The sequence below is a fragment of the Channa argus genome, chromosome 6, assembly GCF_033026475.1.
Source record: "Channa argus isolate prfri chromosome 6, Channa argus male v1.0, whole genome shotgun sequence".
Classification (NCBI taxonomy): Eukaryota; Metazoa; Chordata; class Actinopteri; order Anabantiformes; family Channidae; genus Channa; species Channa argus.
In genome coordinates this window covers 6,240,278-6,256,953 of record NC_090202.1, presented here as the reverse complement: position 1 = coordinate 6,256,953, position 16,676 = coordinate 6,240,278, and the positions used below count along the sequence as shown (strand labels likewise).

The window sequence follows — 16,676 nt, the reverse complement described above, 5'->3', positions numbered from 1 at the left end:
ATTCAGTGTATGGAAGAAGGCGAAAGAGGGGAAAACCGGGAGAGAGAGAGAGAGAGAGAGAAAGAGAGAGAGAGAGACAAGAGAGGGGGCTGCAAAATTACGCGGAAGAGAAGTTTTCAGAAAAACAGACCGGGACTTTGGGGAGACAGCGGAGATCTCGATGAGGGAATGCCGAAACGGAGAGCAGACACACGGCCAGAGCACCAGACATGAGTCCGAGGTAAGACACCGATACGGCAGAGAGGCGCGAATGGCATCCGCGCAGACGTGGGTCAGAACCAGCAGCTTTTCTTTTTTTATTGAATACGTTGGTGCGTCTCGGCACCTTTAGCACACTTCCTACAGTGCCCTTTCGTTTTGAGCCGCTAGAAATGATGTAGGTTCGTCTGCAGAGCCGCGGAGTGAGCACCTGGATCTCACGGGCCTGATATACAATTATATCAGCGTCGACTTTTCTAAATCTGGATATCTGAACGTTTGAAGTGTTTTTTTTTATTTTTTTTAATAATAATCTGAGACAATGGACGTACTGGAACAAAATATAAAGTATTAAACAAGCTCACAGCTCAGAATAAAACACATACAACATGTTTGAATTTTTAATTTCATCACTGAATGTGATGCAGAACATGCAAAGCAGTTGCTTTACAGTTATATAGCGGGATATTTGTTTGATACACAGCTACAGTTTGAGCTTCTCATAAGGCATCAGTCGCTTGAGAGGAAAACACGGGTTTGAACTGGCAGCCACATTATTTAGATGTAATCAGAAAGTGTCCCTTTTGTGCTTGTTGCCACTTTTCAATTTGCCAATTCGCCATTTAAATCAAGGTGGGTTTCAATTGTCCAGGTGATGGGTTGAGGGCTTTTTTTTTTTACACTGCACAGCAGGTGTTTTACCTCCTGGGAGACAGAGAGGGAGAGAGAGAGAGAGTGGGTGTGTATGTGTGCGTGTGTGCGTGTGCGTTTTTTAAGCGTTTAAAGTGGTTTATGAAACCCTCTTTTTAGTTTCCACTTAGCTAATTGTTCTCTTTAAGTGAAGCCAGGGGGCCTCTTTAGGTTCTCAGCTTTCTCAGGGGAGGTCTGCAGGGAAGGTGAAAGAAGACCTTCAGAAAAAAAAAATAGTTTGATTCGTTTTACTTGATGAAAAACATTTCCTAAATGGCACCAAAGAGGCAGACATAGCACATTTTGACAGAATTTAATTGTGGCCTCAGGGGCAAAATACAATTAAATACAGGTTCTGTTTTTGGGGGCAGCCTAATTCCAGTAACTCTGAGTGGAACCAGTTACTCCCATCCTTAAACTCCTCTCCAAAGTTGAAGTGGACTGCCTGATCTTAAATATGCAACATATATACCTATGTATACAGAGGCCGCCTGTCTCTTTAAGACGATGTGTTGAGAAGTTCAAGTCGGGGTCACTCACAGTTCCTGCCCTCGATTTTACCTTTTAGGTTTATTATAGACTGACATCACACGGGGCGCTAAAACACTTAAGGCGCATAGAGGCTCCATTATCATCCCTGTGCGCGTTATTGCTCTGACTCAAAAATAGCTAAGGAAATTACTAGAAAAAAAAAAAAATAAGAGGAAACTGATGCTGGTCTAAGCACGTATTTTTATTTTTTTTTCATAGGAAGAGACGAGAAAGAGGGCAGAGGAGGGGCAGAGGAGGGGCAGAAGACACACAGAGAAAGAGGGGGGGGGGGGGCGGGGGGCGAGGAAAGTGGGTGGGTGGGTGGGAGGGCGGACCCAAGGAGCGACAAGAAATTCATATCAATTAATAATCGTGAAAAAAAAAAAGAGCTGGCAGACGAGTTCGGAAAACTGGCACTGGTTTTTTGGAGGCTGGCAGTTCAAAGCTGAAACGTTAGATATGACTCCTAGAGGCTGCCGAGATGATCATTAAGGGAGACTTAGATCGGATGGCAGAAGACATCGGGCATGCAGGTAAGAGCTGACAGGCTGCGCACAGGCACCCAAAGCAGAACAGGGAACGAAGGATATTTGGGTTTTATTCATTAGACTGCACAGGGTTTGCTGCTAAAAAAAGGTTGTTAACTAATTAAATCTACTTGTAGAAAGTATTTTTTTTTCAACGAAGCCATTGGATTCCTTTTTTCTTTATTCCAATAGAGCCTGTTTTTTTTTTTATATATATTGACAAGAAGGGCGCCTCTTATTTTTACACATTTATTTGGTTTCGATCTTAAACTTCTTGTCTGTCTTTTTGTCAATTAATGAATCATGCATAAACAAATTAATTCATTTGTCACGATCAGTCTGACGTAGTAGCGAATGTAGTTAATTTCATATCATGTTTAAAAATAATCAAAATGATCCCAAAACATTTACAGAAAAAAAAACAGTAAAAAAAAAAAATCACTTTTGATTTTTAAGACCTGTAATATTTAGCAGTTTTCCGGTGTTGAGGTCTCTTTAATCTTTTTAAAACTTCATATTTCTTGTAAACATTAAAGGGACGATTGGCCTCCGTTTAAAGGGTTATTGCAGCTTATTCTGCAATAATGATTCTTTATTAAATATAAGAAGGAAGCTACAGCAAAGTCATAAAATCCCTATTGGAAATAATAAAAAAGGCCCTTCACTATTAGAATGTCACACTGGGGAATATTATTCTACTATTATTTTTAGTGCATGCCTGATTTTCTACAGCTGCACGAAAGAGATGCTGCTGACAGGTCTGAAGAACGGACAGAGTTGGTGCAACAAACAGCTGTGTGATAAAAGCTCGAAGAGCTAAAAGCGCTGTGTTTTCTAAAGAGGGGCTGATAAGCAGAGGTGAAAAGATCCACTCGTGATTCGATTTACTGTCGTAACATGTGAGTGAAAGCGATTAGGACAGAGGCGCAGGGAGGACGGGTCCGACACACAGGCTCTTGCACACAACTCTGGGCTTTGCCTGCAAAACGCGACGTGAAGTGCGTAAGTTATGAGGCAACATCACTGTGACAGCGGCAAAATAAATTTTGTACACAGTCCATTTTATTAAATTGAAAAAAAAAGAAAGAAATTAGAAACAACCGATGCAAATAAAATATACCATAAAATGTATAACCGTTTGAAATAGTGAAAAACATGGGAAAAGTGTTGATTATTAGAATGTCATATTAATATTAAGTTTCACTAAACTCTTATTCGCTCATGGTTAAGAAGCTGTGATGCCTCCGACAGTTTTATTTTGCATGTTTAACTACTTTTAGATGCCGCGATTTCAGCAATCCAAAAGGAAGCTGACTCTTAACTCTCCCTGATGTTTGCTGACCCGACTAAAACGCCTGTGCACCTATTATTTGTGCAACTGCTTGATTTGCGCCTCACTGTGCAGTTTTTCTAGGAGAAACGTAAACTCCCAGTCTGTTATTTAGTGCATGTGAAGTTTGTCCAGCCGGTATTTGCCTCTTAAGAGTACCCCCCCCCCCCCCCCACCCCCCCACCCCAAAATCACACAAAAAATAAATTAGCTGCACTGAGGTAATATAAAGCAATACAGTAAAATATCCTGCTCGTTTTAGGGACTCTGTGTTGCAGTGTTGCCTCATAAATTGAAAATAAACTATATCTGACCATAGTCAAATGGGTTCTAAGATAAACAAGGCTCTGTGAACATGGGCAGCAAATTGAAATGAAAGAAAATAAAATGTCAACACAATGTTTTAAGCAGATGTCTTTGGAGTGTTTATGCGACTGAGGCTGAATATAGAGGTAGGAAGTTTAGTCTCCCACTTCACCCTAAACCACAAAAGTGACAAAACAGATGAAACTGCAGGGACAGTGAATATTAATCTAATGCAAATAACTGAATGCCACCACGATAACTATAGGCTACGTCACCATAATCGAAATTCCCTGAACATGTACGTGGCTCTTTAAAAAGAAGCAGCCACTGCATCCCAGCAGGACTGACTCTACTGCACGAGGAACAATTTAATTTGGCCTCTTTAGCATAACAAACCAATGAAAACAAGCTGTGGTGTGGGGCCCTAGATGTGTGAACACGAACATTATGTATAGCAGGTTTGCTTTAAGATGCATTTGCTGATTAAATATCGCTGCAATCTTAGATGGCTTCCTAACAGGATGCAGTGAGCTTACAGATGCCCTCCAGCTCGAGAACTGTATGAGGCATGTTTTCACTATGGCCTCTTATATGTTGTCATCAAATAGTGAGTTCAGGTATTTTCAACAGACTAGACCCTCAAAAGACATGTTTTGCTAACCACAAGGGGAAAGCGATTCGTATAACCTTGATGGGAAAACCCACAGACAACTTGACAGTTACCACAAAAGCTGTTTTTTTTTTTTTTTTTTCTCATATCACTGAATATTTTATAAATGTGTTAGATATGAATTAAAATTTCTTAAAGGCTCTCGAATGAAAACATCACAAATCCGGACGCAACGAAGCCTTCAATTTCTGTTAAGCTCTGTGATGCATGCAAATTAGACTGCAGACCACATGCAGATGAGAATGTACACTGATTGTGTGTGTGTGAGAGAGGGAGAGCACAACATGTCACCATGCGGCGCAACAGTAACCAGTAACAGTAAGCTGAACACCCCATTAATGCAACAGAAACATTGCAAAGGTCCAGCAAGTTATGGAAAATACTTGGCCCGTTCCTCGTGTGTTTGATCTGACCGACGGTAAAATTTAGAGTAAAATGTGAGCGTTGAGTAATCAAAGCCAGACAGAAACCAGAAGTGGAAACACTTTAGATGACAACTGGGGACATGATGGAGTGTAAACGTAGCGAACCTGCCTTTTAATTCATTACTTTTTACATATTTCGGACCCGATAATGAATAATATTGGTCATGTCTGAGCAGCCTTCAAAATAAAAAATAAAATAGAAGCACTGATATGTCTTTCTTCCGTTTTGATGACCGTCCACGTCACGATCGCGAGCTGGACGTCACTCTTATCCTGACTTTTCACTTTCCACTTCATCAACAATGACATTTCCTTCTAATGTATCGGCCCTGATGCTGAACATGCATTTTACAGAACTACACCACTACAATGTTGTTATGGAGGGGCCTCGGATCTTGGGCGTTTGTTAGCATCAAGGCAGCTGGGGAATAATAGTTGGATTAGATTTTATTCTGGATACATCAGAATTGCGTAGCACTGCATTTTTTTTTTCTTTTCTTAATTTCTATTTCCCCTTTCGGGTGCTGAGCATGTACAGTGAATGAAATAAACAAGAAGTGAATGAGCTGGTGTCAGGAAAACTGTGATCAGACAGATGACATGATATTTATTTAGATGCTTGTTTCCCATCAGTGAGACTAAGCCCCGGGGGATAGTTTGAGACTTTTAATCTCGTAAGTAAACTATCCTCAGATGCCACAGATTGAACAATACATGGTGTTTTATGTATGCAGCTGATATAGTTTATTTTAGGCTTGATGGAACAATTAGTGTTGATGTTTGAATGTGTGTGTGTTTGTGTGTGTGTGTAGCTCATCTCAATGTAAAGTATTGAGCCGACTAGTGCTGATTTACTGCGCGCTCCGTGTTCCTTATATGACTGGGCAGAGAGGGGAGCTGACAGACCTGTCTTTTTTTGGATGTGTCCTTCCCCCACAGGTTTATACCTGCTGTACATCATACTTGTGAAACATTCATCTTGTGCTTTGTTTAAACTCCGCGCACCACTTCTGGAATACTTTATCGGAAAGGCGGCAGTTACAAAATATATATCTGCGGCTCTCTGACTTTGCTTATTACTGTCTTTCTGTTCGCTGCAGAGGAAGTGACCGCGTGGACTTGAATTCCTGGCAATGTGAAAACCATTGCCACGGCTCACCTTTAGCAAAAGTTCATTTCTCTTGAGTGGCCTTCACTTGCACTTCCCACACACACACAAATTCGGCATTTTGCACGTGTTCATGACCTGATACACAATTGTGTAAATGTTTAGAATAATAAAATTGCAAATATGCTGAGCAGAAAATGCAATTAAATTGTTGAATTAATCCTAGATTGTGTCCCATAATTCTATCCATTAAAAAAAAAAAAGCTAAATATTTTTCTTACATTACTCATACAATGTTCTTTCTTCCTTCTATTTTTGATTTAGCAGGGTCTCAGGCAAAAGGCTTCAAAACTCTCAAATAAGTAACATTATACTCTGACGTGTTTTTCTTATTTAAAAAACGGTAATTACAGGGGTGTAAAACACGGCAGACTATATTGGGGACTTGACTGCTGCATGACTTTTTACAGATATCTGTTGTTGCAGGTGGTGGACTGAAGACAATGCTGGATGCCATGGAAGTTCCAAGTCATGCTAGGGATCTCCTCCTGCAGCTCAACAGCCAGCGCACCAAGGGCTTCCTGTGTGACGTTATCATTGTGGTTCAGAACGCCCTCTTCAGAGCTCACAAGAACATTCTAGCTGCCAGCAGTCTCTACTTGAAGTCTTTGGTGGTCCATGACAATCTCATCAACCTCGACAATGAGATGGTGAGTCCAGGGGTGTTTAGGGTCATTCTGGACTACATCTACACCGGCCGACTTAGTGACGGAGACCCCACTTCTCCCGCTGAACCCAATTTAGCTGCTGTCTTGGCAGCAGCCAGCTACCTTCAGCTGCTTGACTTAGTTGCTTTGTGCAAAAAGAAGCTGAAAAGAAATGGCAAGTACCCTCCCCGCCCAGGTCCTGCATTTCTCCCCTACCCCAAAATGGGGCCAAATAGCATGGGTTTAGGGAGTGGTGGCAGATATAGGGTTTCAACTCCTGTCATTCAGGCCTGCCCTCCAGGAGGAATTTTAAATAGCCATGCACCCCGGGCACCACCACTAGAGGAGCTAGTTCCCCATCGACTAGCCATCCATGCTGGGGAGCTGTATGCTCCCTCTGCCACCCAGGGCTCCCAGGTGTTCCCTTCCGTGCAGTCAGCTCTGCCTGCCCAGCTTGGTCGCTCGGCCCACCCTGAGAGGAACTGCTCCCCCAACTTTGGCCTTGATCTCTCCAAGAAAAGCCCCAACTCCCATTCTCAGCACACACCCTCTCAGTCCCATCTGGCAAGCACTCACAATGATGAGGAGCGAGACGAGACTCTGAGCACTAGTCCCATGCAGGGGAAAAACGGAAGGGCCTTCCCCTCAGAAAAGATGGAGTCCACCGACCAGGGAGGCCCCCTTACTCCTCCACCTTTCCAACATCTCAACCAGGCTCTAGGCCCCCACCTTCCCCACCTGCATCGCTCAGGCTCCCAAGGCACAGATCGCTACCCGTGCCCCCCCAGCCCTGACACCCCTACGGATGCTGGAGAGGCTGGCAACATCTACCGCTGGGTGAAACATGAACCAATACAATACACACCTGAAGATGAAGATGAGGATGAAGATGAGGAGGAGGGGGCTGAAAACGGTGACCAGCATCATAACCACCATAAGGCCGGGGAGGAGAGCGAAGGAGCTGACGACAAGAGCGGGTCAGGCACAGAGGAGACAGGCAGCAGTGAAGGCCGACCGTCACCATCGGGACCAATGGGGAGGTTCCACCTGCCTTACGAGCCAGAGAGCTTCGGGGACAATCTGTATGTATGCATTCCATGTGATAAGGGCTTCCCGAGCTCGGAGCAGCTCAATGCACACGTGGAGACACACACAGAAGAGGAGCTGTACGGCAACTCTGGTGGGGAGATAGGAAACAGCAACAACAGCAGCACCAAAAACATGAGCAATAATACAAACGGTTATGGCAGCCTGAACAGCAGCAGCTTGAACAATCTGTCCCATCTGGAGACCAAGTCGAGCCACGGCCTGGGTTCAGGCGGCATCGGGGAGATGGTCCGACCTTACCGCTGTTCCACCTGTGAAAAGTCCTACAAAGATCCAGCTACGTTGCGTCAGCATGAGAAGACCCACTGGCTTACGCGTCCTTACCCCTGCAGCATCTGTGGCAAGAAGTTCACGCAGCGTGGCACCATGACGCGTCACATGCGCAGCCACCTCGGCCTTAAACCTTTTGCCTGTGACTCCTGTGGCATGCGTTTCACTCGCCAGTATCGCCTCACGGAGCACATGCGCATCCACTCTGGCGAGAAGCCCTATGAATGTCAGGTGTGTGGGGGAAAGTTTGCCCAGCAGCGCAACCTCATTAGCCACATGAAGATGCACAGCAGTGGAGGAACAGTGGGGGGTCTGACCACCGATGGGAAACTGAAGCTGGACTTTGCAGAGGGCATCTATCCTCTGAGTAAATATGCAGCAGAGCATCTGGGGCTGAAGCAGGAGAAGGCCAATGATCTTCTGATCCAAGCCCAGCAGCAACTGGTAGCTGATGCCAAGGCCATAGAGAGCCTCTACCCACTGTCCAAACTGGCCTCGGAGCACTTGGGTCTTACCCACGACAAGATGGACGTCCTGGGCCAGCCCCTGCCCCCTGCCCCACAGGCCCTCTCTGACGCACGCACCATTGACCGCTACTCACCCAGCTAAGACATTTGAGCTGTACAAACGTGGCAGTCACCGATAGGTCTGTGTGCACACACAGTTTGCAGTATTCTAAAGCCATTCACCTCAATTCAGTATCTTCTCTGCACCTCAGACTCAGGCCAAAAGGAATTGGTCTGCTGATGCACACCAACATGTGTAGACTGTAAGTGCCTCTCCATACAGTACATCTAATGTATCTTAAAGTCCTCCTTCCCAAAGGAGGCCTGTGCTATTCCGTGACCAAGGGACACTTGCTTAAATGAGTACAGTATTTATGTACAGTATATGCAAAGAAATGGTTAAAAAAAAAAAAATTCCAGCCATTGAGCCAAAGTGACAAATTGAAAGCCAAAATGAAATTGTTTTATTTATTTTTTGTATGATAATGAAATCCAAAGAGAAAACTGTTGCAAGGAAATGTTGCAATCTGACCCTAAACCTGTGTACTAGTATGTATCACCTGTGTAGAAAAAAAAAAAAAATGTAAAAGCACATAAGGACATGATTCAGGGTTTGTGTCCAGACCTGAGTGAAACTTTTACCAAATGAAAAAACTCTTCTGGACCTTAAAGTAGTCGGAGGATACAAACTTTCTACTTCTTCTTTCTATTTTGTTTTGTACATTTTTTTTTTTTTTTGGAGTGGGGATACTGGACAGTGTATGTATTTCACCCTTCAGCTTCTTCCCATCATGTTCCTGCTTCCCCAAGTGGCAAAGGAAATGACTGAGTCATAAGAGCAATTGCTTTAGCATTTCGGGAAAAGTGCTTCACAATTTATGTTAAAAATAACCCGCTCCTACACATATTTGTCGTGGATTAAGGCTCATAAGAAATGACAGTAATGGTAGCGTAATCAGCTCGACGCTTAGTGTGTAAACCTACTTCCTCTTTTCAGTTTCATCTTTTAGCCTTCGCTTATTGTTAGGACGCAGCAAGCACGGCCCCTGTGATCTCATAACTGGGACATGATTGCACATACCCAAAGGATGACACACTAATCCCTGTTCACGATGAGTGTAGCCTCATCTCATGGTGTGGATGAAGCGTGGGCGTTGGCTATGAATGTAATATTTACGTTCATGGATGCAGCTGAAAAGAGACGCAGGGACCATGTCAGAATTAATGACACGGAAATCTGTCATTTACTGTCAGGAGCTATTACTCCATTCATAGCAGCCTGATGATTAATAGGGGCATGATTATTCGGAGCACATGCATTACTGGACTCTGTCCTGCTCTGCTGTCTGACCTCTACTTTGACCTCCCCTCCACTTTAGTCAGTTTTTGGGGAGCCCAGCTACTGTTGACAGGCCAAAGTGAGACGCTGCTCTCAGCCCTTCGCCTCAACGCTGCTCAGCACAGCACACGCACACACACTCCCTCCTCCTGCACACACAAGCACACACACACACACACACACACACACACACACACACACACACACACACACACACACCCATATCGAGCCGCTAATCTGTCAGCGATGCAAGCGCAAGAAGAGGTCTTTCCTGCAAGCCAGCGGGTGAACAGCACGGCCCAGCTGCTGTGCCTCAGTAATCCCTGTGAAATCTCACTTTCTCCTGGACAATTCGCACTGTTTGCCAGCACCATGTCCCATTTCATGCCTGCCATCTTACCCCTCTGATCCACTTATTAACATCGTGTCCCGGCTTAGCAAATGTCTCTTGGGCCTCGCCTCCCATGCCCGCTGGTATCAAAGGCGGAAACAAAAAAAATGACATATTTCTGTGTTGGCTGAGCAGGCAGTTTTCTCCAGCTTGAAAACAAAAGAGCACTTAAAGGTTGTGGGTTGAAGGCACATTCTTGTCTTTAAATGTTTATTTCAAAGTACATGCTGGTCTTTTCCTTTTTTTTTTATTGTTTTTCTTTGTCTCTTGTTTTTTTTTTTCCACTTTTACTGGTCTATGATACGGATTAGAATTTTCTGACCACTATAGTGCCAATGCCAACCTCAGTGGGTGAATGTGAAGACTAAAGCCATAAATACACTGTGACAGACGTAGTGAGTCTTAAAGGCTTAAAAAAAAAAAACAAACCAAAGTGCCTGCCTTTTGGGATGGTGTGTTTTTTTTTTTTTTAATGTACCAATAATTTAAGGGTTTCTCCTCTGTGGCACCTGATCATATCAGACGTGTTGTTACCTTTCACTTCCTTTCCTTTTTACGTCATTTCGATTCGAACTGAAAGCAGCGCACGTGAAACTGGTGCTTACCTCAGGACTGAACCCAGCACGGGATGCTAAGCTTTAGTAAGCCTTCAAAAAAAAAAAAAAAAAAAAAAAAAAGAAGAAGAAGAAGAAGAAAAGATAAAACAATAATACATACTGTACACGGACACACATGCATACAAGCACACTCACTTTTCTTTTTAACTTTTTCTTATTAACAGGGCTCATGTCCTGTGTTAAACCTGTGGTTATTTCTGTGTTTATAAATTTGTTGTTACAGTTTGTGGAGAGATTATATGTGACATTAACTTTTTTCATTTTTTACTCTATGGTATACGTTTTCTTCTGTGTTATCCTCACTTGTGACACTCTGACCAATTCCATTTCTAGAACACAAGTCATTTTGGTAGTATCTTAACTGGCTGTTTGTTAACTATGGAACCACAGCTTAGTGAGCACGGTGGCATTGATCTTTAGTCTCAACCACAAGATGAATCTCGGCAATGAGTGTAGTGCTTGGAAGTCTCTGCCCACAAGATGTGGTGCATTATCAGCGCTTCTCGTCATGTTCAGTCCTATTGTTTGACCCTTGTCACAGGTTAGTGAACTCTTTGGACCTGAGTCAGACAGTTTGCCAGATGTACAAACACTCAGGACACAACAACTAAGGAATAGTTTAAATGAAATAATGCTAGCAAGAACATGGTCTATAAATGTGTGTACAGCCGTGGGAATTTCACTCTCCTTGCTCCCTGTCATTCACTCCAATGACAATCTGTCTCCTCCTTTTCCCTGCCTTACACCATTAAAATAACACAAAGTGTTTCCACTGTCACTTCAAATCTGTGCAGGAGGAAAGAGCATTGATAGTGCTTGAACGTTTCTGTGCTCGAAATGTGCTTAATTGCATTATGGTGTATGACAGACAGAGGTGCGTGTATGTGTGTGTGTGTGTGTGTGTGTGTGTGTGTGTGTGGGGCTGTGGTGCTGTGTATCTGTAGAAAGGGGAAACGTTTGCTTCTCTTTTTGCGGGTCTCAAGGCCATTTCAGTGTACGAATAACCGTTAATGCACATCCTGGGAATATGGTTTCGGTGAAGGAGACGAGCTGAGGAGCAGGAAGTGAACTTTTGGCTGATGTGTTGTGCTGAGCAGGATGTGCTGTGTGTTTGTGCTCAGAGGCAGATAGAGAGAGACGGAGAATAGGGAGGGAGAGGAGCAGGGAGAGCGCAGTAGGGTGGACACGAGCCATTGTCTCAGTATGAAAGGCCTGTTCGTACTTCTGAAACTCTCCATTCAGAAAACAAGTAGACTCTATCTTCTCTTTTCCTTCCCCTTTTTGCTCTTTGGGAATAAACCCTCTTGTTTGGTAACACAGTGATACGACACTGTGGCCTTTCAAGGGCTGCACGGTGAGGAAGCCATTCAGACATTTTGTTTCAATTTGAGGATGTTGTGGATTAAATCTTTTGACATGCTCTGCATATTATGTGCACATTTTGAACTTTTTCTTTTTAATTGGGCGCACAGATGATAAGTATAAATGCCTAGAAACTGTAACGTAAATCATGTCTTAAAAAAATGGGCAGTATTTCTTTTGCTCTGTGGTTCATTCAATTAGTAAAATTAGAAGAGCCTTGTTTTAATTTACTGGTGTAGCCACTCACCCCATGAGGGTTTTATACCATATGCCTTTGTTAATGTTATTTATATGAAACAATCAACCCAGATAATCTCTCAAAGCCACCAAAGTGGTTGAAATGAAGATGTTTTGAGTCATAGAATTAGGGGTTTAAAACAAGTTATTAGTTGCCTTAAATAATCTAACAGATGAAAGCAAATATAAATGAGTGCAGTGATGGCTATGACCCATGGATCGATGTTTTTATTCTGTTGATTTTTTTTTTTTTTTACATTTAATGCCAACTAATCCAGGTCTGCAACTTTTATAACACTAACAATATAGAAAGAGATGCAGTGGCCAGTTTCAGGCCAAAAAAGGGCTCCACTGTAATGTTCGAAAATGTAAAGCATGCCTTTAAGCTCTCTACCAGCGGCAGCGGGCCGAGGTCACCTATGTGACTCCGACACGCTGAATAGTGGCGATCTGAAATCATACCGCTGTTTGACATTTATTGTATTTCATCGTGTGTGCCAGAAGGACTGAAGCACTTAGCAGACATTGCAGATGCTCAAAACAAAACGACAATCTTCGGAGTTTCCACATGTTGCACTAAGCTTCTGACCAACTTTGTCTTGTTATGAAAGCCATTTTTTTTTTTTTTTTTTGCGGTGTATTGTGAGACAACACCGCAGACTCTATTGTCCAGTGTACATATTTCTTTTAATGCGGATTCTTGTTTTAATGCAAGCTAAATCACTGATCAAGCCTTATTTTGGCCCTGACACCAAAACCTTTGTGTCTCCAAGGTCAAACAATACAAATGTGTCTTCAATATAACATCATATAGCATTTACAGATTATGCAATATTTTACGTGAGGGTTTGCATGTGTGTGTGTGTGTGTGTTTGTGTTTGTGTTTGTGTGTGCAGGTTTTCTGATGTGTCTGTAGAGCACCTGTCCATGTACATGTCTGAATGCCTTTCCCACAGTGTAGCAGGGTGAAGAACAGGGGAGTGAGCTGACACTTTCTGTCTTTATTACACGCAGCTGCTTTAGATTTATTTCCCCGAACTGCACTTTTCTGGAAAAATCATTGTAATGTGATTTTTTTTTTTTTTTATTACTCTCATGATCCCCTAGAAGTCCCACAATTGCTTCTCCTCTGTTTTCCTCCTCTTCCTCCCGCGCAGTGCAGAGCTTGGCCACACTTGTTCCCTTGCCTTTGTTACCTCAAAGCACAGCTTCCCTCCTCACCTCTCTCTGTCCCTTCCCTCGTCTCAAACTCAGCGCAAACCGCTGACCCTCAGCACCCGCTGACTCCCCCTCCATCTCTCCCATGATCCACTTACTTCCAGCTGTTTTTCATGCTGCAGAAGACAGTTGTCTAAATGTTTATGTGAAGAGCTACTTTCTTTTTCTTTAAGCCCTGATCAATTTCCAAAATGAACTTTGTGGCATGTGTTAAAATAAAGCAGATGATGGGGGGGGAAAAAAAGCCCAACACTGTATTCTGATCCTGAAGCCAAGAAATGGCTTAGAAAGGGGAGATTAAAGACAGCATATCGTTGTAGAGGAAATGCAGAATAATGCGAAGGGAAATGTTCAGGGGAAAATATGTTCAGAAAGATGTCAGTAAAGTAAACATGTATGAAATTGCACAATTGAGCCGGGACTTGGCTGCACCAGCCAAGTCATGGGCTGAGATGGAGAGAGCGAGAAGGGAAAAGGGCTGAAAGGAAAAGAACAAGACACCGAGAGATAGTCAAAAAGCAAATAGAAAAACTGGTTACTTCGCGTTTCCATTCACCCTTTCTTTTCAACTTTGTCTTGTGAGCTTTTATTTTTTTCATTTACCTACTTAAATGGTTTGCCTTTTCCTTGTTTGCTGCGAGTCATTGTCAGGTTTCTATGTCAATGTTCATGTCATCATGCCCTCTGAGAGGTCTTCCTCTTTCCAAATGTAACACTTATTAACCTATCAGCTCACGACCCACAGTAGGATCTGAATAGAAAGAGAGGCTTTAGCTGCACATGTCCTCCATCTATTTAACTTGAATCTCTTTGTTTTTTTTTCTTCTCCCTTGAAAAGACACACAAAAGAGTCTAAGTGGACTTTGGCTGAAGTCTTTTCATTTACAGTGTACAAAAAGTTTCAGAGCGACGGCAAAACAAGCAGGAATTTGAAGGAGTGAAAGTTGGTCAGAGAGAAGATTTGTCTATCTGTATTTCTCACAGACACACACACACACACACACACACACACACACACACACACACACACACACACAGACTGTTGCTCCAGATTAGGTCAGATTTAGTTATGTTGCCCTGCTCAGTTTGCAGTGTCGCTTCATGTAGAAAAATGCCATTTTTTAAAAGAAAAGACAATTCCACTCACGGCTTCTTTCACCCAACACTCACTGAAATCTGTGCCAACATGTTACAAAGCCTCAGGGTCCTCATACACATACACACAAAAAGCCTCTCTTTTGGTTTTGGAATAAGGTCACGTTTGGAAATGACAGATTGTGATCTAATGGGGATCGCTGTGACGACGTCCAGCAGTAACACGGAGCGCCACGCAGACAACAGTAGCTGCACATAGACGCTGAAAACTAAACATGTCAGAATACATGCATCACAAATGGAAAGTGGAAATATGATCTATGATCAGCGGTGGGCAACTTTTTGAATGAATAACATCAATAATTCCCAGTGTTTTGTGGTCTTACAATAGTTAATACCATAAAAAAGCAATACATTAATCCAAACAGTATTTTTGCAGTTGCTGCATTTCAATGTCATTATTGATCTTACTTTGCTTTAGTGAAATGAATGTATTTATTGCATGTCCAAAATGTTTTATAGTTAATTTTTTTGTAAATTTAAATTGTGGGTTTTTATAATAATTTCAGTTAATGATGGTGTCTTGAACAATCATGTTGATAAGGCTTTTGGTTTTTTAAAAGCCAATGTGAAAAACGTTTTGTTTGTTTGTTACTATATACAGAATCAACTTGGCAATAAAGTGAATTGCATAACAGATTTTCAGAGTAAAGGTGTCACATTTCTTTCATACAAACAATTCAGCTGAATTCATTGACTCCACTCGAGTTAAAGCATTAGTCCGGTACAGGTTTTTTTTTTTTACACATTTATTATGCGTGATATGGGTTTAACTTTCAAAACTGAGAATAGGAGACTGAAGGCCACGATCGAGACCATTTCACAGCAGCCATGACCACAAAAATGAGCAACTTCTGTTCATTTTCCTATAATACATTCCCTTTCGGGTCTATATTCTCCCATATGGAGACATGTGAGGGCCTCATTTAAGACAGAGAATTTCAAATGAATCTCATACATCACACACAGTCCACATGCAACAATGAACAGATCCATTACTCTGTCAGCAGGAGCAAAACCAGCCAGGCAGGCACACACACTCACATCCTTTTCCACGGTGTGAAAATCGCCTTATTATCACCAGCACATAAGAAATCACAGTGCCTTCCAGATGTTTGATATGAATCAAGCGACTTGACACAAATTACTTCTTGACATTAAACAAATTAGCATTTCTTCTCTCAGGTGCTGTAAATCATCAACATTCATGAGTTAAAGGTGCTTCCTGAGAGATCACATTCACCTGGTGAAGTGAAAAAGAGCATCCGCTTTATGCTGTTCGAACCCTAGGTGAAAACAAAAGGAACAGCGTGACATTCATCACGTCGGAGTTAATTCGGTCCCTTTTTATCTGGAACACGCCTGCAGTTTTTTTGTTTTCGCACTTGAAGAAATGTTGTGCGTTATTAGAATGTGGATTTTATTTCCGAGTTGCAACCCTCAAAATGAGGAACTCTTAAGTCCACTTACTAGCTTTTTCCAGAACTTTTAGGCCAGCAAGTGCTTTCAACATCAGAAATAAAAATTTCATGACTCTTTTTTATGGGTCATGATGACATCAGTACATATCATGATCCATGTGTCTATTTAAGCCGACCCCTCTTCTGTCAGTAAAGATTATGGTGTTTTACAGTGGGTGGGGTGCAGCCGGGGGCAAAATAATTCACATAATGAATACGTTGGCTGTAGACAAAGATCAGAGAGAGCCGACAAGATGGCCGACTCTTAACCTCGGGCGGACGCTGCCAACGTTTTCCAGAACTTGCCCTTTCTACACTCTTTTCAAAGCTTATGAGTCAGACAAAAGGCTCTCGCTAACCTTAACCACTCGACCTTGTTGCCCACCACAACCATTTTCATCTCAAAGTCCACGTTCTACCAGAATTATGAATTTCTGCTGCTATCTCCTACTTGCTGCCACAATGTTTGTCTGCAACCAGGTACTCACGGTTCTATTTGAACAAAAATAGGAGTTTACTTGA

The 16,676-nt window shown here is 42.6% G+C and overlaps 1 protein-coding gene across 2 annotated transcripts; it reads left to right on the top strand.

The window, feature by feature from the left end:
• The first annotated feature begins 84 nt into the window (after positions 1-84).
• Positions 85-15,333, top strand: hic1 (hypermethylated in cancer 1). Of its 2 annotated transcripts, none has more exons than XM_067506756.1 (2): positions 85-220; positions 6,272-15,333. In XM_067506756.1, the coding sequence occupies exon 2, from the start codon at positions 6,289-6,291 to the stop codon at positions 8,476-8,478; it is 2,190 nt and encodes a 729-aa protein (XP_067362857.1). In that variant the 5' UTR covers positions 85-220; positions 6,272-6,288; the 3' UTR covers positions 8,479-15,333. The 2 variants fall into 2 exon arrangements, with proteins under 2 accessions (XP_067362857.1, XP_067362856.1); XM_067506755.1 differs by lacking the exon at positions 85-220 and adding an exon at positions 1,766-1,952.
• Positions 15,334-16,676: the final 1,343 nt, after the last annotated feature.